At 42.6% G+C, this 23,473-nt stretch overlaps 1 protein-coding gene across 2 annotated transcripts in view; it reads right to left on the bottom strand.

The window, feature by feature from the left end:
* Nucleotides 1-5,066: 5,066 nt before the first annotated feature.
* The window catches only part of MOCOS (molybdenum cofactor sulfurase), a 51,900-nt gene continuing 33,493 nt past the window's right edge, over nt 5,067-23,473 (bottom strand). For both annotated transcript variants that reach the window (XM_023647671.2, XM_070220939.1), the window contains 6 exons: nt 22,966-23,044; nt 20,281-20,405; nt 14,529-14,634; nt 11,886-12,024; nt 6,935-7,039; nt 5,067-5,258 (listed from right to left, as the gene is read on the bottom strand). In XM_023647671.2, coding sequence (XP_023503439.2) covers nt 5,106-5,258; nt 6,935-7,039; nt 11,886-12,024; nt 14,529-14,634; nt 20,281-20,405; nt 22,966-23,044 — 707 coding nt within the window. In that variant the 3' untranslated portion in view covers nt 5,067-5,105. The remainder of the gene's footprint in view (nt 5,259-6,934; nt 7,040-11,885; nt 12,025-14,528; nt 14,635-20,280; nt 20,406-22,965; nt 23,045-23,473) is intronic.

Here is a 23,473-nt window from a genome sequence, read left to right as displayed (position 1 = left end):
AATATTGTTAAGATATCCAACTACTAAAAGAGATCTACAGATTCAAAGCAATCCCTATCACATCCCAATGGCATTTTTTACAGAAATAGAAAAAACAGTTCTACAATTCACATGGAACCATAGAAGACCACAAATAGACTTATCAATTCTGAGAAAGAAGAACAAACCTGGAGGCATCACATTTTCTGATTTCAAAATATATTCCAAAGCTACAGTAATCAAAACAGTATGGTACTGGCATAAAGACAGACATATGGGCCAATGCAACAGAATAGAGAGCACAGAATGTACAGTTAACTGATCTTCAGTAAGGGTGCCAAGAATACACAATAGGGAAAGGACAGTCTCTTCAACAAGTGATGCTGGGAAAATTGGATACCCAAATGTGAAAGAATAATATTGGACCCTGATCTTGCACAATATAAAAAATCAACTCAAAATTTATTAAAGATTTAAACATAAGACCTGAAACTGCAAGACTTCTAGCATGAACCATAAGGGGAAAGATTCATGAATTGGTCTTAGCAACAATTTCATGGATATGACATCAAAAGCACAGGCAACAGAAACAAAAATAAACTTGTGAGACAACATCAAAATACAAAGCTTCTGCACAGCAAAGGGAACAATCAAAAGAGTGAAAAAACAATCTACAGAATGGGGGAAAATATGTGCAAACCATATATTTGATAATGGGTTAATCTCCAAAATATATAAGGAACTCATAGGACCCAATAGCAAAGGAAAATAAATTAATAAAGCAATTAAAAAAGGAGATAAGTACTTGAATAGGCATTTCTCCAAATAAGACATACAAATGGCCAACAAGTATATGAAAAAATGCTCATTGTCACTAATCATCAGGGAAATGCAAATCAAAACCACAATGAGACATCATCTCAAACTGCTATCATAAAAAAAAACAATAGACAAGTGCACATTCCTGGTAGGAATGTAAAATGATGGAGCAGCTATGGAAAACAGTATGGAGGCTCCTTTAAAAATTAAAAATAGAACTACCATATGATCCAGCAATCCCACTTCTGGGTACTTATCCAAAAGAATTGAAATCAGAATCTCAAAGAGATATTAGCACTCTCATGTTCATTGCAGCATTATGCAAAATAGACAAAATGTGGAAACAACCTAAATGTTCATTGACAGATGAATGGATAAAGAAAATGTGGTATATACATACAATAGAATACTATTCAACCTTAAAAAAAGAAGGAAATTCTGCAACCTGCGACAGCATGGAGGAAACTTGAGGTCATTTATGTTAAGTGAAATAAGCCAATCACAGAAAGGCAAATACTATATGATTCCACTTATATGAGGTTTCTAAAATAGTCAAATCCATAGACTCAAAGAGTAGAATGGTGGTTGCCAGGAGCTGGGGGAAGGGGGAAATGGGAAGTTACTAATCAAAGGGCATAAAGTTTCGGTGGAGCAGGATGAATAAGCTCTAGAGACCTGCTGTACAACACTGCACCTGCAGGCAACAATAATGTACACTTACTTTGTTAAGAGGGTAGATATCATGTTAACTGTTCTTACTACAATAAAATAAAATCTTTTTTCAAAATTCTATTCGTAAGTTCCAGACAACTGCTACCAACATAGCAGATCTGTTAGCCTAAGTGCAGGTTCCTGCTCTCATCAGCCTGCCTTTGGCTTTGTTGCAGGGGCAGGGGTGGCACCTCAGGCCATCTGGGGCTGGGCACTTTCTCTTGTTCAATGTCATGCTCCTTGAGCAAGGAAAAGTTATCAAGAGGAATTTTCCCAGAAACTTTAAAAAAAACTATCATTAAGTATTTATTTGAAAAGATATAAATAATAATACAACGAACACGGTGTACCTACTATCCTATAGTTTAAGGAATAAAACATTCCCAATAGAGTCAAAACCCCTGTCTACCCTCTATTTCTAGTTCCTCACCCCCTAAAATGTGTAATTTATCATTGCACCCATTTCTTTATACTTTTACTACATTTGTATGCATCCCTAAAGCAATGTATAGTAGTGTTTAGCTTGATTTTTTTCATCTTTTAGTCTGCAATCTTACAGCCCATATTCTGAAAGTTGCTTCATTCTCTCAACACTGTGTTCTAATCCCTTCATTTTCACCACCACCTTTTATCCATTCACCTGTTAATGGACATTAAGGTCCTTTCTAACTTTGGCTATTAAAAATATTGTTATAAACACTCTATTCTATTTTTGCATAGGTAAGACCAAATATGGAATGTGTATGGAGGACCAGGTTCTAAATGAGTTTGAGCTGGCATGACCTGGAATGCAGGTCATCTATCTCGGCCTAGAATTCTAACTATCATATCAGGGACTAATATCCAGGAATATCTGAGTGTACTTTTGACTGCTCTAGAATCTTCTCACCAAAGGACATCTCCTGGACACTTTAAGTAAACCCCAAACAAGAAATGCATGCCTCAGAGTGTAGCATATTTTTGAAACATTCCATATCACATCTGACTATTTACTGGTCTGTCTTTCCCCTCTTGGTGTTGTCTCTACGGTGAGATTCTTGAATGTGTTGTTTGTTTCTTTCATTTCTGTAGCCCTGGAACCTGTTGGGGACAAATTAAATGAAAAGCAAATTAATGGACCCCTTTCAATAGGAGGAAAGAATCACTGCCTGACCTTCCCCACCCCACAAGGCTGACGGGGGGGATGAGGTTGAGGCTCGATGGGAAGATGTCAGCACCACCACGTTCCTCAAAGGAGTCACTCCAAAGCACATGGAAGAGAACATCTCCCCCGGCTACAAGGACCATGAAGGGAACACCCAGAAAGACATGTTGATGTTGCCTATACTCAGGACAAGTAAAAAAACCCTTTTTTGACTTTCTGAGATTTGGTGTTAGAATTAAATTGAAGGGACATGACATTGCCCTCGATTGTCATATTCTGTTAAAAGCACAGAAGGATGAACTTGAGGAGGTGGGAACCAAGGAAGGGACACAGGATCATAAGTGCCCAAGAAGTCCGAGTATGAAACTCCACAGAATATACAAAATAACATTTTTGGGTAAAACCTCATATAGGAAATATTGAAATTAGACCCTACAGACATTTACACTTAAAATCAATCAATTAATTAATTATAGAAACAGGGCCAGATTGAATAAAGTCAGTCAATGAACCTCTTATCCACCAACCCCAGTGATACACAGGTGTGCCAAATAGGCACAGCCCCTATTCTCATGGAGCTTGTAGTCTGGTGGAGACAAATAGATGTTAAATCAATAATGATAAGTAATTAAGTAATTGTGCCATAAGGGAGAGGATTTGCATTAAAATGTCTGAAATCAGTCCCAAAATTATCAACTCCAAAAAGTGACATGGCTGTGGACAAGAACAAAATGAGTTGTCCTTTGTACTGGAAAATATGTTGATGACAGAGGTGATCATGTTTGTAGAACATGTTTTCTTACTTGGCTCCCATCATATTTGATGGGATGCAAGTTCTTGGAAAATGCTGCAGCGTGCCCTCTGGGAACGGTTTCCTCCTGTATGAAACTGGTCTGAACAAGGGCCATATACACGATATGGTAGTGCTGGGTCCTGGAAGAGGCTGAATTTTTACTAAACAGTTGGAAATAATAAACTGCCCCACCTAAACTTGTTTGCCCCCTCTTTCACTGACCTCAGGAACCACTGAGTCAGGGCCACTTCTTATGCTTAATTCTGCATACCAAATGAGAGTGCGAGCACAAGGTTCCATCTCAACAACCCTTGAGAATGGAGGCAGCCCTCAGCTTTCAGATCCCACATAGTGCTGGGACCAACACAAAGTCCCACAAATAAGATAATGAAACAAATCAGCTCCTAATCCCAAGGGCTCTGAATAGATCAGGCAGAGAAGCCCGAACCTGATGCGCTAAACAACTGAGCAGCGGAGAGAAGCGGTGACACTGGCTTCAGGAAGATGCTGTGGGCAGTGGTGGGCAGGAGTTTGGGGAAGAGAAGTGATTGGATAAATGAACAACGCAGGTGGAAGGTACGGAAGGCCTGGCCAAGGACCTGGGTTTCACACGTGGACTCCATGCTTCAGAAGGACTCAGGCAGAGTGGATGCGGGAAGGTAGGCGCCCGCTCTGCATCACTCCAGATAACAAGGCAAGACCCATGGCTGGAAGTCATGGGGGTGGACACAAGCTCAGTACAGAGAGGAACTTTTAAGTAACTCAATGGGACGGGTAACTTCATTAGAGAGTGAGCTTTCCATCACTGGACATTTTCAGCTGGAGGCTGTAGGAGCACTGGTCAGGGGTAGTACAGATGGGATCTCTACACCTCCCTAGTTCCTCATTTGACTGGGATTTGGAGGCTCTTGGGTGGATGAGCCAACATTGTCCAATGGGCTTGTGGAGGGGAGCACAACTGCTCACATAACACCACCATCCCTGAGTGTAACTTCAGGCTCACAAGCAATCTTCAGTGGTCAACTCAAAGGGGGAGAGGAATGGTGGGCAGGGATAGGAAGCAAGAGGAAGGGGGTTGCTGGCCCATGCCTTAGCTCAACATGTAAATATCCTGCTTGAACCTCTGCCAAGGAACGTGGCCAAAAGTCACACTATGGGTCCCTGAGCATAAACCCACCTCCTCCATGTACATGAGGGGTAAGGGGCACATTCTCATTCCCTCATGATCACTGGGCACAGGTGACCTTCCTTGGTACAAAGGGGTTGAAGAAAGCCTAAAGATTCTTTCTAAAATAACATCGTGGGAAAATGGAAAAATAGAGAAGATTCAATATTCTCAGCGAGCTCCATTAAAAATCTCCTCTAATTAAAACTATCCTACTTCAAACACATGGGAGCCTTGCTAGGCATGGGGAGAGCACTCGTGCTGAATTTGCCTCCTGGAAAGAACAGAGGCCGTGGAACTGCTCTCCTGAGCGGGGCTAGTGCAAATGTGGACAGTGAGGAGGTGACAGCAGAAGGAAGTGGACAAAAGCACCCTCTACCTCCAAGAGGAAAAAAAACTCTTCTTGTTCAAAAGACCGAGTTCTACTGAACCACACACATGCCAACCTTAATAAGTAGTTTAAAAGAGAAATTTTAATTATGCTTAAAAAAAATTTAGGAGATAACATCCTGATGTTCCTTGGAAGAAGGTAAATGGTGGCATTCTGCATTTTCTTTCAACACAGGGAGCACCTGAGATCCTACAGACAGGAAACGTGGAGAAGATAAATCCAAAGATGTGTGCATCAGGTACACCCCAAAGTTCACCTGTGAACAAACAGCAACAACAACAAGCTAGATTACTTTAGCAGTTAAAATAATTTTGTAAATAATAAAGTTCAACTAAAATAAGTCATATCTTTAAAGACATGTACTGGGACTTGATAAGTCCCATGTATCACTTAGTAGAATGTAGTGGGAAACAAGGAGAATCCCAACTTCAGACACCAAAGATTCTCATTCTAAGGTGTCCTTTCCCGACAGTCAACCCACCCTCTTTATCGCTGGACCCATCCTTTTTTCTCCTTCCTGTATACCCTGAGCTTCCCGCAGGAGCGCTTTCTTCCTGCTCTCGGCCTCCACCCACTGCCAGGCTGATTTCTGCTCTGTTCCCTGACGTAAAAGCCATTTTGTGAAAATAACAGCAAAATCCTGCATTTTCTTGAGAAGGTGTGAGATAGGTTAAGTGCTCCAAATTCTCCAGAATAAAGATGGAAGGTCCAAAATGAAGAGTTGCATAAGTCTACTCAAGTTTGCCATGAATGCAAGTGAGCCATTAAGAACCCTTTGGAGTATGTGACGTGCTCCCAGATCTGTTCGTTCCCGTGATAACATCAGTTGGACACCCCCTATGTTCCAGGCCCCAGGCTAGGGGCTGGAGCCAAATTTATTCCTTAAGATTTGTAGACAGGTGAGTGAAGAGTAGAAAAGAACTCCTTGTACTATCTTTGCAATTTATTTGTAAATCTAAAATTATTCCAAAATTTTAAAAAGGATTTGTACACTCGAGATTTATAGTGATGCTGAGAAATACTACTTCCACACACCATACTATTTGTGCCCACCCATCCCCTCTCCTGGCAACCTGCATGGGCTGCTTCAAGGTCCCCACACCCCAGTTGGCACGCCTGCCTCAGCTGAGCAGACAGACACTTTGGTGAAACACTTAAGTGTAACACCTCTGGAGACCCTATCTATCCCGGATCTGTAGGAAGACTGTGTCAACCAAATACTGTGAAACAAAACACTGATTTTGGAGAAATGCAGGAAATAGTGAAGACCATTTTACCATAAGTTAACCTGCCAGTTTATTATTGGGATGAGATTACTTATTTGCATTATTTCGTTATTATTTTGTTAATTTTCAAGAATCGCTCCATGCATCCTGACTGCTTACTTGGCTTCCGAGAATTCTCTGCAAACAAAAAGCCCTAACAGAAAATGTGAGACCGGAAATAAATCTCCCTGAAGAATCAATCTGTTAGAAGTTTAGCTTTCATAATCTGGAATCCACAACAACAACATTTAGTCATTTTACCCCTCCAGATGATCGATAGGCTCAGTATAGTGAAATTTACAGACTCTTTCTATGCAGCTACTCTGTTCACCATGAGGCGTTTTACAATTCATGAGATCTCTGTGCCAAAGAAAATAACGACTGAGACAGAATTACTTTACTTATTTACTTATTTCTTAATTACACTTCATATCTCTTTATCAAGACTTGAGAGCAAAAAGACATGTTAAAAAAAAGAATGAGGAAATGGATGGAAAGGAAAAGTAAGATGGTGCCAAAGACAAGGTAGGAACCTTAATGGTAGCCCATCAGCCTTAGAATATCCCCCACTTCTAAAAATTACGCAGCACTATTAGGGATATAGTTCTGGGGTAGATAATGCACGAGGATCTTAAAACTGTGTGTTGTATTTTGCAATCATGCTTACCTTTCTCTCTCGAGTCTCAGAAAGCTTTTGGAAAACATCTTGGTTTCGTTGCCCAGTGTGCTGGTCAATGCAGACCATCTGGCATCTGTGACAAGGCCCCGAAACCTTGGAAGAGAGAAGAGAAAAGATAGCACTGCCATGAAAGTGACTAGACTCTCCCACTCTGCAGGGGAGAATCTGGATCCAGGAGGATTGGCTGTAAACGGCTGTCCCCCAGCCAGTTTCAGACTTACACAGACATGCTCCATGTTCTAATGACCACAAGGAGCCAGAAAGTGGCACTTCATGATGCTGGGGAATCATCCATATTTGTTTATCAGCTGAAAGGCTACTGCTTGCGGGCTTTGTAGAGAAAGAAAAGAGTAGTTGTGAACCTCAGATGGTTAGCAGGGAATGGTGGGGATCCTCCCAGGAAGAAAAGGACTCATTGGAGGACAGAGTGGGAGAAGGTAAAAAGCCACTGACCCAGTGCTGAGCCACTGTTAGAAAGTCATCAGAAAGAACTTTAGTGTGAGCATGTCCTTTGACCCAACAATTTCACTGCTAGGAACTTAACTCAAGAAAAGAATCAGAAGTATAAACACAGATTTAGGTACAAGGATACTGCTCACATTCTTTACAATGGGGAAAATCTGGTAGCATCTTAAACATCAAATAGTAGAGAAGAATGGTTAAGCAAACTATGCTACAGCTATGTGGTATATAATGTACGGATATTAAAATTAATCTATTAGCGGCTTTAAAAAAAATGGGAAATATTTATTTTTATAATTTAAATAAGCAGGAAAAGGAAAAAAGTTATATATGTATTCTTATATATGCGTATGTGTGCAGGTGTATACACACACACACACGCTACATAAAAACACAGTTGACACCTTCTCAAAAGGGGTCATAATGTACGGCAGAACTTCTATTCTGGATGGTCTGCCATGAGCATGAATTGCTTTTATAATGATAAAATCCCCCATAAATGTTACCATAGAAAATGCAAGTGTGTAGCTCAGCAGGGACGAGATGCTTTTATTGCACACATAAAAAAGGCGCAAAGGTATGTGATTTTCTCATAACCATTGTCTCTTCTGCTCATTCATGGGCAAATACAAAGTATGCACCGAAATTAGGAACACTCAGCAAAATCTAGGTATGTCTTGGCCTGTTCCTATCTCTCACATTCTGGCTGGTGGGCATTGAACCAGTGGAAATATCACCTCACTGTGGTACCAAAGTCAGCTCCTAGGCCTCATAAGCAGCTGGAGTCCAGTACTCGCCTGGTGATGCTCGGCAGACCAGTGACCTCTCCAGGCCTCATCTCCTCATCCAGCTCCTTAGCTGGATTTGATGAGGATTCCAGATACTATTTCTGGGATGCCAAACCCAGACCTAGCGCTCCATCAGACCCCAAAGTGGAAACTATCATTATTATATACAAAGATCCCTAAGACGGAACCAGGCTTCCTCAAGACCAGAATGCTGTGCCCTCAAGGAGCCAGTGTGGCTCTCAGTGTATGGCACCCTCTACCTTCTCTGCCTAGAACATTGTGATTCCTGGGCTGGGCTCCCTCAGATGCCACAGAGCTAGGTCCCGCAGAAGGGATGCGCCAAGCACAGCAGCACCCACCAGCCCCGGACCCAGGCCCTAGCTGCCACCTGACAGACAACCCCTTAAGTAAAAATCCTGTCACTGTGGTGAAAAGCCTCTCTCAAAACAGTTTCCCAAGCTGGCAGAAGGGAGGACATTTTTCAGACACTCTTCAAAGACCAATACAAAGAAAACAATTTTCTTAAAACACTGTAATTTCTAAGCTTTTTTTATGGTTCTCTTTTCAACTGTTATTTTAAAAACTTGTTTACTAGATACTTGTTCATTGAAAAATAACTCAAATGATACAGGAGCTTTAAGAATTAAAAGAGAAACCACTCGGTAATAGTTGCCCTCTCCATCCTCGGAGGCAAGTGCTGCTCCTGTGGCTACAGACCATTCTAGACTCTGGCACGTAGCTGCACACACCTGCATGTGCACCTGTGAAACACACTCGCTGAGATCAGAGAGGCTACTGGGTTTCTGTCTTGATTTAATTACTCCACAATACATGTTGGACATCTCCCCAGTCTGTACACAGAGACTACCTCATCCTCAGGTTCTGCAACTTCCACGATGGCCTTGCATCCCTGTGGGTTGTTGCATTTAGTTGTTCTCCTTGAAAGCTATATAAGTACTTACTAATTCTTTAGAAACTATTATATCGATAATTTATATCATTTATAATTTATTTTACTTTATATCAGCAATTTTGCAATAAAGGTCTTAATTCACATAACTCTCTTTCCTGTTTGAAATTTTTTTTATTTTAGGATCAACCTTCAAAATTGAGATTATAAAGCCAAGAGGAATTAAAGTTTTTATGACTTGATGATACGCAATGAAAAATTCCTTTCCAAAACATATGTGCTAAATCTTTTTTCTTTTTCTTCTTCTTCTTCTCCCCAAAACCCCCCAGTACATAGTTGGATATTCTAGTTGTGGGTCCTTCTAGTTGAGCTATGTGGGACGCCGCCTCAGCATGTCTTGATGACGGGTGCTAGGTCCGCACCCAGCATCTGAACTGGCGAAACTCTGGGCCGCCAAAGCGAAATGTGCGAACTGAACCACTCAGCCACGGGGCCAGCCCCAAATCTTTTTTTCATTGCAACAGCTTCAGCACTGAGTATTATCATCAACAAACATCTTTTAAGCATTTACTTTTTGAAAGGCACAGAATCAACTAATTAACTATAGCTTATACTCTTTATATGCCTGCACAGGACTACATTGTATTGATATAGCATAATTTATTTAACCAACCTCCCTTTTATGGATATTTAGGATGTTTTCCAATTTTTTCATATTTATAAAAGTATTGCAATAAGCAACTTATCCTTGCATATTTGTATGACTTTTTTTTTTTTTGAGGAAGATCAGCCCTGAGCTAACATCTGTGCCCATCTTCCTCTACTTTATATGTGGGATGCCTGCTACAGCATGGCTTGATGAGCGGTGCCATGTCCGCACCTGGGATCCGAACTGGCGAACCCCGGGCCGCTGAAGGGGAAGGTGCGAACTTAACCGCTGCGCCACCGGGACAGCCCCCTGTACGACTATTTTTTATGGGACAGATTTCTATATGTGAAATTATTGAGTCAAAGGGTATATATATTTTAACTTTTATCAATTGCTATTTATTAAGAACCATGACCTAACAAAAGCAAACCATCTCAGAAAGGTTCCTTAAAGAGTCTTCCTCATATTTGCATGCTCAGGTTCCTGGAGAGGGACAGTGCTACTGTCGCCAGGTAAGTTTCTGGCAGTGGCACTAGTCTTGTACTACTTCTATTTTCTCTTCCTTCTTTTCATCCTTTGTTTCTCCCTCACTCTCTCCATCTATCAAAAAACATATATTTAGTGCCTATTCCATATCAGGCAGGATACATAAGAGCAGGTGTTTGTAAGACTCAGCAGAGACATGCTGATAGAAAATGGGGAAGAGTAAATCTGGATGGAGGGATGAGGGGCAACACCAGCAAGGCTGGTGCCAGAAAGAGGTCTGTGGGAGAGAATGTCAGAGAGAGAAGAGAGTGTTTTTTCAAGAGGGAGTAGCTGCCAGGATAAGAGGAAGTTTGGGAGTTAAATGGATAAAAAGATCTTTGGGACATTTTTTGTGCCACGCAATTTATCTCCCCTCCCAACCCCAGACCTCTGAAATTCCTCAGTAAAGATTTAAATTATTGTTGACTGCTTTTCTGGATGTCAGAGAGGTATTGCTTTTGAGTGCATGGACATGAGGTAGCCTTACTACAGTCCATTTATACACCTGGCTGATGAGACTACTATTATTAAAGTAGTTTCATTCACCCCTGAAGAATTGCGCCCCTTCTGTGCAGATGACCAATCCTTCTGTCTCTAGCTATTCCTTATCTTTCCTGTCCACTTATTCCATCAACAAATATTGAGCACTGACTCTGGGCCGGGACTGTGCTAGGCCCCAGAGGTACAGCAGGGAACAAAACAGACTTGGTCCCCACCCTTGTCTCTACTGAAGGAATAAGTCATGCTGTGCCGAGCATGACTGTATGGTGGGTCAGGACATCCTGCCCAAGGATGTGACATCTGAGCTGAGACCCTAGAGTAGCTGCAGGGAGAATGAGCCAGGCAGAAGGGACAGCAAGGGCAAAGGCACTGAGGAAGGAAGCTTGGCTTGTTTAGGGAATGGACATCAGGTCTGTATGACAGGCAGAGGGGGAGGAGTGATGAGCTCGGAGAGATTGGAGAGGTCAGAGAGGCCAGCAGAGTCAGGTCTCAGGGGGCCTTAGCCACCCCAGGGATTTTAACTTAAAACTTTCTAACATCTTTGAAGATCACAGCACAAGTTTAGGGACCCAAAGCTTGGTGAGAGAGGGCATCCCATGGCTTTGCCCCTGACTGCAAGCTCCTCCCCAGCTGCCAGTGAGGCCAGAAGCCAGAGCATGGGAGGAGGTGGAGCAGCCAGGGACACTGAGGGACCGGTGGGCATCTGGGTCCTCCTCCATGAGCTCCAGACAGCAGAAAAGTCCAACAAGTTTCGGGAGGATGAAGTTCTCATAGACACAAGCATTTCAAGAAAACAGGGTTTAAACTTAGATAAGTTTAACTAGTGACAAGGTGGAGGCAGCGCGGAACCCTCGATCACTTGTACAGGGTACATTCTTCCTTCCTCACATGAAAATGACTGCTGCCACCCTCGTGGGGAATAAGGGATGGATCATTCCAAGGGGCATCCCAGAATGTAGATGTCACACACCCTCCTGCTGAGGTTTTGTAGGTAAGAGTCAAAGACAGGGAGGGATTCCCACCTGCCACCATCTTGGCCTAGGATGGAGGTCAGTCGCCATTGGCAACTGTTGAGGAAGGATAACAGAACTTCCCAGAACTCACCTGGAAACGCAAGGAACCAATTGAAATCTCATCCCATTTCTCTTCTTCAAAAGCCCTTGTTCCATTGGTAATAATATTGGCACGGAAACGTGAGATGAGGTCTTTCATTGGGAATAATTCCACCTTTCTGTTCTCATCACTGTTTAAGACATACCAAAAAAGGGGAAAGTGGGGGAGGGGTGGATACTTGCATTGTTATAATAATTCAACATCTCTATCACTCTTGCCTGACTTCATCAATTGTACTCTGGCCTTGGGCCTGGATGATCAGAATAATCTTTTCCTATGAGTGAAAGGCCAAGAGACACCCATCTGTTAAATAGACCTCAATGGTCTCTCCTGGGATATGGGCCCATGTCCACAGAGAGTCCACAAGAGGGAATGCAAAGGGTGAGCAGATCTTCGCTGAAGAGATGAAGGACTTCAGAAACCAAGTGAACGGGGTCAGGTGCATGAATTTCTGAGAAAACACCAATTCTACAAGGTGAGTCAGGACAAGGCATTTAAAGAGTGTCAACAAGCTTAATTACCAAGGACCTAAAAAGCACCAAGAGCTCACACTCATTTTGGATTTTAGAATATGATAAAGCAACACAGAGTATATATGGGAGGTTTTCATATTTATTTCCTAACTTCCATCCTGTTTGCAGTTTTAACCAGCATATGCTATTTTTGTAATCCTTGCTTAGAATTTTTGTTTATACCATGAAGTCCTGTAAAATGGTTCTCTGCACCTCCATGCACCCCCCCAACCCCCCAGAGGAATTGCACTGAAAAAGCATCTGAAAACTTCTCCAAGGAAAGAGCATACCATATGGTCCCATTAGATTGAATTCAAGAACAGGTGAGAGTGTCTATAGTGAAAGAAGTCAGAACAGTGGTGACCTTCAGTGGGGTTGATGAATAGGGAGTACAAGGAAGGTTTCTGGGGTCCTGGAGATGCTTTCTACTTGATCTGGATGGTGGTTAGATGGGTATATTTATCTGTAAAACCTCATTGAGCTACGTACTTACAATTTTTGTACTTTGTTGTATTTCAAAAAAAATTTTTTTAAGTTTGGATGGAAATCCTTGAGCATGACTGGAATTTGCCCTGCAGACAGAACTGAAGGCTCTCGGGGAGGATGAGGGGTCCCACAGCTATATCCCAATCCCCTTCCAAACAGTGAATGGTATGTGAAAAGCCAGGACCAGGACAACTAAGTCTAGCTTTGCCACTATGAGCAACTCCCATGACCTCTGAGGATGCAGTTTCTCATCTGCAATGACAGGGTTAGCATTTTCCAGCCCTAAAATCCTTCAATTCTGGATTTACCCTCCAGGTTAGAAACCCTCCCTTTGTGCTTTGTAAAAGAGAACATTTCATGTCCAGAAGCTATTGTGGTCAGCATGTGCATGATAGCATCCATCAAATTAGCATCCATCGAAAATAGAACACAGAGAGGCACCAACCAGGGCCCCCAGGGACCCTTGCCCTGTACTAGCCACAAGCTTTTCCTCTTACCTTTGACCACCTGCGCCACCTACCCGCTGCTTGTCAGCCCTGCCCTAAACCAGCTGGTGGGAAATGTGCTCCCCTCCTAGTAGGAAGCAGGGTTGCAGCAAGCCTGTCTCTATCTCCTATCCTTTCACACCAAGAATCCCAGAAACCCACAGACTTGCTCTCTCCAGGGCTCTGGATACCTGAGGGGGAGGACCACTCAGTGCAGGGAAAACTCAGTGAACACTCAAGGACCATGCAGCTGTGTCACATTTCTGTTCCTAAGGAGGGCAGGCTGGGTCACGGCCAGAGAACGCCATTGTGTTTTTGCCAATGACTATAAACAGGAATTACCACCAATGGTCTGTCTTTGTCGTTTTTATTAAGCTCTATTTGTATGTGTTTGTGGGCATGTACATGTATGCACATGACCATGTGGCACATGACAGTCACAGAATCCCTGGCTCACAGTGCTGACAGGCATGTGACACCCCTCCCTGGCCTGTGGACTAGGAATGAACACCTGGTCATGGCTCTCAGATGACAGCTCGGTGATTTTATTTCTTTTGGCCTTAATTGTTTGATTACCTAGGGACTTCAATTTCCTCTAAAGAATAACGAGGGGAGTTGAACCAACCAAGATGCTTTCTGGAGCTGACCTTCTAACACTGTCAGTGCTGTTGGGAAAGCATTAGGAGGGAGGGAGCAGGCAGGGTGCTGGTTCTGCCTGACGAAATGAACAAATCATATCTACAATGACAACTTAAAAAGCTTTCATAACCACTCTTATTTTCACTCAAAATGAGCGTGGAAGTAGGGCAAGGCTCCTAGTGGACAGTGGGAGGGTGGGCAATGAAACTGGTGGCAATTCAGTTAAAGCAAATGTTAAGAAAAGGATTAATAAAAAATGATAGTTGGGGCTCTCCACTAAGCATCTTGACCGCATCAAGAAGGATCATTGGAAGATAAGAGAACCCTCAAAACTACTAATGAGAACTGGCCTATAGGACTTTGACTTCTCTGGGCCTCAGTCTCAATAAGGGGTCTGACTCCATGACCTGGGATCTTTTCTCCCCAAGTAGGTACCAGGCTCACTCCCAGGGGCAAGTGGTTACTCTGTCTGCTATTCCCAAGGTAAACAGCAAATAGTAAAGGGATCTTACCTGGTGTTTAATCGCTGGTGAAGTTCTAAAACACTGGACCTGTTTATCAGCAAATACTGGGCCTCATTCACCAGAGAAAGGGCGGCTGTTGTACCAGGAGACTGATCTAAAAATGATGGAGTATTTAAAAGAGGAGTTGTGTCCTTAGAGTGCAAATGAATCGTGCTTCCACTGACCTGCCTTTTTAAAAGGTAGAGACTTTTCTATAAAGGAAAAAAATAGTGCCCTGGGAATAATAAAAATGTTCTAAGCATGGCTTGAACCTCTCAAAAACAAAGAAAATGAGCTCCTAGAATACTCTGTTAATAATCTGAAAAATAAATAACATAAAATGTTTAAGTGAAATTGTTCCAGCAAAGAAGACCTGGAGGCGACATTTAGAAGCGAAGAGATGGGGTGGCGGGGTGGAGTCAGGCAGTCCTTTTCCAAGGTGGCAGGGAGAAGGGGCCTTGATGAGGGGCACAGCCCCCGGAAGACCTTCTAAACCTAGTCAGGGAAAAGCTCTTTCTTTCCCCGTGGTCAAGAGTGAGACATGGACTTTTGAAATAAATAATACAAGTTTTAAAACTACCGAAAGGAAAAAAAAAAAGTGGAAGAAAATATCAGGTGCTTCCAGAACTGCTAACAGCCTGTTGCTCAGCTTCCCATCTGTTTGTTGGGCAGGCCATCACTACCTTTATTCAAGAAGTTGATTAAAAGTGTTGTCTGGGCCAAAGTCTAGTGATCTGTCTGTGGACCCTGGAGCACATGAAGAATGGATACTTTTAAGTGAATCACTTCCCAAATCCTCTACTTCCATACGTCTTCTTTGCTAAAATGGCTCTGTCTGAGAAGGGAGGTGCAAGCCCAGCCCACTCCACAAAAGACCCCTCTCCCACTTCACAGGGGAAAGGCCACACCTCTCCAAGGGCACATTGCCCCTGGGGGCTAAAAATCTCCAGGGTGGAAAACAAAAGCCCCATTCAAAACCCTGGGGTCTCTGCTGAGAAAATAAAAGTCTCTAAAGCTTGGGTGAATGATCCTCCTGTAGGTCAGACGGGGGTTCCAACTCTTAGCCATCTACACAACTGCTGAATCTAATTACGTTGTCAAGTGAAGATGATTAAAGTCATCTTAATGTTAGATCCCTGTGCCTCAGAAGAAAGGTTTGAGTGACAGCCGGTTAACCAGACTCCTTCATCCTCAGCTCTTTATCGACTTAAACAAAGTTTTTCAGAAGAGAAGCAATGCTGAGCACCAGCTACTCTGATCTTAGGTGACATCATTCATGGATATGGGTATGAATGGAGAGAACTTAGCCATCTCACTAAGAGATTCATTTTCAACATTTTTTTCTCTTTATGTTTAATAACTATTTTTCAAAATTTATAGTATACTTCTGTTCTTGGTCAGCTGTATACTATTAAAAATTATGATAAGAACTCAACCTACAAGAAATTTCCCAACACTTAGCCTCTATGATCACAGTAAACTTTAAAATTTTTTGTACATTTCAATTTATATACAATTTCAGTTTTAGATAAATATGATAGGGTGATCAAGGAAAGATTTTCAAGCATAAAATATATAACACTAACACAATTTCTTCAAGGAAGTGGAAGAGAAATACAAGTTGAAGGAAAAGGAAAGAAATAAAATTTCTAACTATTAAAAGATAGTTTGTTCATATATTTATATGTTTTTAATGAATATTCACGGAATCAAATCACTATGATATTGAGATTCCACTGGCTAGGAATTAAGACGGCAATGTACGAGTTTTAATTTTAAACTACTATATTTACAATATGCTGGAAATCACATCCTTTGCAACTATTTAAACTATCTTTTAAAATTTAGATGACAATGTAAAAATGTACAAGGAGGTAGTGTAACTTTAAAAAAAGTCCTCTAAAGATGTGGTTGTTGTTATGTGCCTTGGCACCAAGTCGGTTCCAACGCTTGGCGACACTTTGAAGGACTAATATCCAAAATGTCCTGTCTTCAGCAGCCTTACTCAGCTTCTGTAGAGTCATGTCTATGGCTTCCTTTCATGGAGTCAATCCACCTCATATTTGGTCTTCCTCTTTTTCTGCTACCTTCTACATTTCCCAGCATTCCTGTCTTTTCCGGTGAATCCTGCCTTCTCATGACATGCTGAAGCAGGACAGCCTCAGTTTTATCATTTTGGCCTCCAGTGATAGCTCGGGCTTAATTTGCTCTAGAACCCACTTGTTCATCTTTCAGCCAGTCCAGGCCTCCATAGAGCTCTCCTCCAACACCGTAGTTCACATGAACCAGTTTTTTTCCTGTCAGCCTTCTTTTTGTCCAGCTTTCCCACCTGTACATAGTAATGGGGAATACGAGGGTATGGATAATCTTGGTCTTGGTCTCTTACGACACTTCTGTACACTTGATGATCTTTCCTAATTCTTTCATTGCTGCCCTTCCAAGTCTCAGTCCTCTCTTGATTTCTTGGCTGCAGTCTCTATTTAAGTTGATGTCTGAACCAAGTACACAAAACAAAATCGTTAAAGTGTTTAACAATTTCAATGTCTTCATGGTCTACATTAAAGTTGTGTAGTTCTTCTGTAGTCATGATTTTTGTCTTTTTGTTGTTCAAACACAGTCCTGCTTGGGCACTTTCTTCTTTCAGTTTCATCAGAGGTCATTTCAAGTCATTGCTGCTCTCTGCCAGTAAGTTGGTGTCATCTGCATATCTCAGTTTGTTAATATTTCTTCCACTAATTTTCACTCCTCCTTCATCTGAGTCTAGCCCAGCTTTTTGTATGATATGTTCTTTGTACAAATTAAACAGATAGAAGGATAAAAATGCACCCTTGTCTGACAACTTTGCCTGTAGGAAACCATTCTTTCCCTCCATATTCTGTACCGACAGTGGCTTCTTGTCCACAAGACAGGTTACGCATCAGGACAATCAAGTGCTGAGGCATGCCCATTTCTTTCAGAGCAGCCCAGAGCTTTTCATGATCCACAAAGGCAAAGGCTTTACTGTCATCTATACAGCACAAACTAGCCTTCTTCTAAAATTCTTTGGAGTACTCCCGTAGCCAACGAATAATCGCAATTTGATCTCACATGCCTCTCCCTTTTCAAAATCCAGCTTAGACATCAGACATTTCCTGCTCCATATAAAGTAAAAGCCTTTGTTGCAGCACTTTGAGCATCACTTTACTTGCATGGGAAATTAGAGCAATGGTCCTATAGTGACTGTACTCCTTGGCATCTCCTTCCTTGGGGATTGGGATATATATTGAGTGTTTCCCATTTGTAGACCATTGTTTTGTTTTCATATTTGCTGGCATATTCTTGTTAGGATTTTGACAGATTCAATCTCTGTGCCTTGAAGTAATTCTGTCAATACCCTATCTGCCCCTGGTGACTTATCTCTTCCCAGCACTTTCAGGGCAGCTTTCACTTCACTTTCTAGAATTACAGGTTCTTCCTCATAGAAACCTTCTCCAAAGGAATCTGTCACCCTTTTGTCTCTTCTGTATAGACCTTCAGTATACTGTTTCCACCTTCCCTTTATTTTCTCCTGATCAGATATGGTGCTTCCCTGTTGGTTGTTCAGCATTCCTAACCTAGGTTTAAATTTCCCTTTGATTTCTTGAATCTTATGGAAGAGACCTCTTGTTCTTCTTTCTAAAGGTGTACCAATACAAAAATGTTCGAAGACCAATAGCCTAGACCATCAGACACCTCTCCACCATAAACTGCATCCTTAAAGGAAAAATATTCACCAGCTGACACTCCCTGATCCTGTATCACACAGGTGACAGAGTCTATCTGCTCCTACTTTTGCCTCACTCAGGTCCCCATCTCTCACTAGGACAGTCATTGCCACCTCCTGCCTGGCCACTTTGCTTCTCTCCTCTCCCTTTCTGATGCAGCCCCCACACCACGCCAGGAGCATCTTTCTAACACAAGTGACATCATGAAACTCCTCAGCTTAGAATTCTTCAATGAGTCCCCCACAACCACAAGCTAGTACTCACTGACTCCTCGGTGGCACATTCATCCCTTCTCCCCAGCTCCATCCCATCACTCCCCTACCCACATCTGACCCTCCTAAACCCTTCTCTGAAATGCCAAGCCCTGCCACGCTGCTCCCAAGTCAACTTCCTGCCTCTCTCTGCCTGGAAAATTCCTACTCTCCTGTTGAGATGCAGCTCCAAACTCACCTCTTCCCTGAAGCCCTCTATGACTCACTCTAGGTGTAGAGGATGCTTCCCCCACACCCATGCCCTTTGCACAGACCTTTATTACATCCCTTCTGTTGTAGTATTGTTGCCTGCTGGTGAGTTTTTGCCTCTAAACTGAGATGCCAAAGGGCTACAACCATTGCTTAATGATCTCAGCCAGCCTCCTGAAGATCCAGCCAAGGCCCAGGTAGACAGGAGGCACTACGAATGATTGGAAGTTATTCAAGCAGATCATTTATAATGATAAATGACTCATCACCGGTCATCACGGGTCCTGATGAATCCCCCTCCTTACATGTCTCTACTCATGGAAAGGCCCATTTCTCTCTCCCCTTTAATCATGTCGCTAAGCTTACCCAAACACTACCAGCTCACCCCCTCAACAAAATGAGCTTAGGTTTATTCCCCATCTCTATCACAGAGCGACTCAAACTCTTTAACAGCTTAACACATGAAAAATTGTCAAAACTTGTCAAAGTCTAAGCAGATTACATCCTTTGACTCCTCTCTCTAACATACATTTTCAGGGACTCATGGGTTAACCTGTGCAGGTCCCTAGACCCGTTTACCGGTCCCTAGATGGTCAAAATGCTATTCGGACTTATAAGCCGGTTTCTCTGGGAGCTAATCATTAGGCCATCCTTGCACAAACCGGTCATGTAGCAACGACCCATTCATTCATTCATTCATCTAGTATTTACTGAGCAGCTGCTATGTGCCAGGTACTGTTCCAAGCACTGTGGCTGCAGCACTGAACAAAGCAGACAGAAATCCCTGCCCTGACAGAGCTGACGATCCAGTAGAGGGAAGGCAGAACAGAAGCAGAATAAGCAAGTAAAATGCATGGCTTGTAGGATATGAAAAGTGCCACAGAGAAAAATAAAGCAGAGAAGGGAGCTGGGCAGGTTCGGTAGGTGCTCTGGTTCTAAGGAGAGCAGTCAGGCGAGGCCTCCCTGCGAAGGCGGCATGTGAGCAGACACCTGAAAACAACCTCTTCGTCTCATATGGTACCGTTACCTTTCAAAGTGCTTTCTTCTCTGCTGTCTCACTTCATCCTACCAACAGCTTATGGCAGGAAAAATTGTCAAAACTTTTAAAAGTCTGAGTAGTCGAGGTCTACAGAAGTTGAGGGACCATGAGGTTCAAGCATTTGCCAAGCTCTGACAACCATTTGGTGATGGACCTAAGACTAGAAATCCAGGTTTTCTTGTTCCCAAATCCAATCTGAGGACATAACAAGCTACCAGTATTTTTATTTAACAAAGTGAAACTGTGCTTCTAAACATGCAGAGCTGAGGCGGAGCGCTTGAGCAGAGGTGAAGCAGCTGGCTGGAAGCCCGCCTCGGCCTCCTCAGGGTTATCCTGGAGACCACACATGGGTCCTGCTGACCTGGGGGGCACTGTGGCAACTGTCTGACAAAGGCTGACCACCCCACTCTCTGGACGTGAGCAAGTCGCCCTGTATGTCCATTTCACGGGCTGATTTTGATGTATGCAAGGGTAATCCCGAGTTCCTGTCCCCTGAGAACCAATCCGAAATGTGGTACCTTTGCTGTGTTTCTTCCTTGCATTTCTCTGAAAGTTTGAACTTTGTTTGATCAAATGACACGGACGACCAAAAAACTTTGACAACCAGCTTGAAATTTTTTCTCCACAATCGTAAGTATTTACCCTGATTAAAAAAAAAAAAAAAAGGATGGATGGTGAATATTATATGGTATTCCTTTAAATAATCTAAACTGTAAAAAGTTAGATAATATAATATAATACAATATAATATAATATAATATAATATACATCGATCTTCCAGCAAGGTGGAAGCCTAAAGTGACAGGTGTGTTCAGGAAGCTGCAGGGAAGAGACATTTCCCAGGCAGGGGAAGAAGACCTGAGATCTGGGGCTTGTGCAAAGCTTTCAGAGCAGATTAAAAGCTTTAGAAGTTCCTTCTGAAAGAACTTGTTTATATTAACTATAGCCTCTGAGAACCACAAAGCTCGGAATTTGGGAGATTCCAGAGCATTACGTTGCTTTAAGAAGCTGGTGAATCCAGATACGTGTCCTGATTTTTTACCATGGGGGCCTGAGTGTAACATCTTCTTTCATGGCCAGGCTGCATAGACTGATGTGTGTTTGGTTTGTGAAAAGAACACTATCCCTATAAATTACCAATATGAGCACATTTATTGATTCGGTTTTCAAAAGATTCTTCAAACTTATAGAATTTTTTATAGAATTTAAAATTTAAACAAAATTTAAATCTATACATCACCAGAATTTATAATGCAAAATTGCTAATATCTTCCATTGGGATTACAAGATGGATATTACTGAAAACCTCTCTTATCCTTAATTTTTACCAGGAAAAATAGCCGCCTTTGTGTCCTAGAAAGGGAAGGGAAGAATGAAACCTTGATTTGTAGCACATTGCCTCTGGTGCTTTGAGAGATTGCATCAAAGTCCATTTTCATTACAGTTGAGTACTCATGGTTCCCAGCCTAAGGAGCCTACCCTCCAGCTATCTGAAAAGCTTTATTAACCAGAAAACGGCTTTCCTCTCAGATGCAGCTAAATGAGATGTACAACCAGGGATGAGCCTGATAAATAATCACAGGTATCCCTAAATGGCTGCATTTCTATGAAATGATCTGCTATAGTGACATGCAAAAATGTTTACCCAAAATTCATTGCCCTAAATTAAAAGCGTACTATAATGAATGTTTATTGGCACAAGTACTGCCAAAAGGATGCACAGTGTGCTCAATGCTTGGGCCTTGGGTGGCCCAGTGCCCATGATGCTCAATTATGCCAAGTATGATCCTCACACTACCACACCTTTCCATCACCCAGGGCGACCCAGAGGCACTAACAACTTAAGCTCAGTTTAGCTGTAGCTTCAGTATATAACATATCATTTCATGACTTACACAATAGTATATGTTTGCAGGGCAGAAGAAAACTGATTAAGAAGTCATCTGATTCCCTGCTATCTAGTATCATTGTCTACTGAGCACAAACACACCCACTTATGAGTTTATTGTATTAACTACTAGGCAATTAGCATTTGAAAAGCCTTCTATCACAGTGAACTGTCACAGTTAACTGTTTCAGCATGTGGGGGGTAAATTGGTTGGGGTATTAGATGGGCTGGGAACCCATTGAATTGGTTCCCACAACCAGAAAATTTCCTCTTCCATGTGTTTTGGGGTCCAGATTAGATTTAGATAAAAAGGGACACAGGCATTTGATGTGTTCCATAAATAGATTTGTAAACATTTACAGTCAAGAAATAAGTAGAAATGCCATTACATTCAACCTCACTTTCTACATTTCCTAGAATTTAACAGATAATTTATCATCAATAACTCAGATTAGATAATAATTCACAACTATATGGAATATAATTTATGAATTATTACCTGAAAGTGATGCAACCTGAGGGACGTCTTAACACTCCCTCACCTGAAGCTTCCACATCCATCAGCTAGTTCAGGTGATGGTACCTCCAGAATACAATCTGACATCTACCTGATTTTCTCCCTGACCCTGGCCCAAGCCTCCCTCTTATCTCGCCTGTGTTACTCACAGGTGCTCAGCTAGCCTTCCCACTTGCCCCTTCCAGCTACTCTACACCCACCAGCCACTCTTTTCAAAATATGAATCAGGCCTCCCCATCACTCCACTGCAGCCACCCCACCCAAGCTCCACCATGCCTCCTCTGAACGGTTCCCTGCTTCATCTCACCCTCCCACACCATACTCTGCTCCAGGCTCTGCAGGGAGCAACAGAGACAGTCCTACCTTCTTGGAGAGGCATTCTAGTGGGAGGGACTGAAGATAAACGCTGGGGAAACAGTAAATGTGAAGGAGAATAGAGCAAGGCAAGCTGAGAGGGAGGGGTTGGTTTCTGTGGGAGGTCAGGGGGTCCCTCTGAGAAGGGGGCTGTTCAGCAGAGACCTGATGGAAGTGAGGGAGGAGCCCTTTGCGGGTATAAATGGGGGAAGAGCATTCCAGGCAGAGGAAACAGTGAGTGCAAAGTCCTGACGAGGGAGCATGCTTGGTAGGTTTGAAGAAGAGCAAGGAGCCAGTGTGGTTAGAGCAGACTGTGCAAGTGGAAAGAGGCAGCAGACTGGGCAGAGGGTACAGCAGAGGGCCAATGTCCAGAGCGTTACTTTCTTCTCCCTCGGTGTCACCCTGCAGATGGACCGGAGAGTGACACCTGCTGCAGAGTCTCACCTGTCCGCACAGACCTTGCTTTGGCAAATCTGAGCCCGTTCACTGTTTTCCTCAAGAGGCACCTCTATAGGCTCCATCCCTAATGAACAAAGGTTAGAGACAAATTTATCATCGTGCAAAAAGAACAACTATGTAAGTTAAAGTCCATTATCGTGAAATACACAAGAATTTTAATGACCCTGGAAATTGCTTGAATCCAATAAGTGGCTGGGTCTTGGAAATCTTTTCATAACATGGAGATTCTCTTCAGCATTATCGGTACCACCAACAGCATGTTCATTGAGCAGCTTTCTCGTGGAAGACCCTGCACTGGGACAGTCGTATCCATAGATCCTGGAACACTGTAAATTCCTTTGAAAGATTTCTCTACCTCTGGATGATTCCACAACCCAAGGTCATCGTTCTCTAAGCTACCAAAAATCTTTTAGAAATAGGCAGGCACGAATGCTCAGTCTGTAAAGATATCAGCATAGACTGTCAATTCACAGTAGCCCCTAGGAGTCAGCAT

Source organism: Equus caballus, chromosome 8 (genome assembly GCF_041296265.1).
Source record: "Equus caballus isolate H_3958 breed thoroughbred chromosome 8, TB-T2T, whole genome shotgun sequence".
In the NCBI taxonomy this organism is placed as follows: Eukaryota; Metazoa; Chordata; class Mammalia; order Perissodactyla; family Equidae; genus Equus; species Equus caballus.
This window is presented reverse-complemented; position numbering and strand designations above follow the sequence as displayed.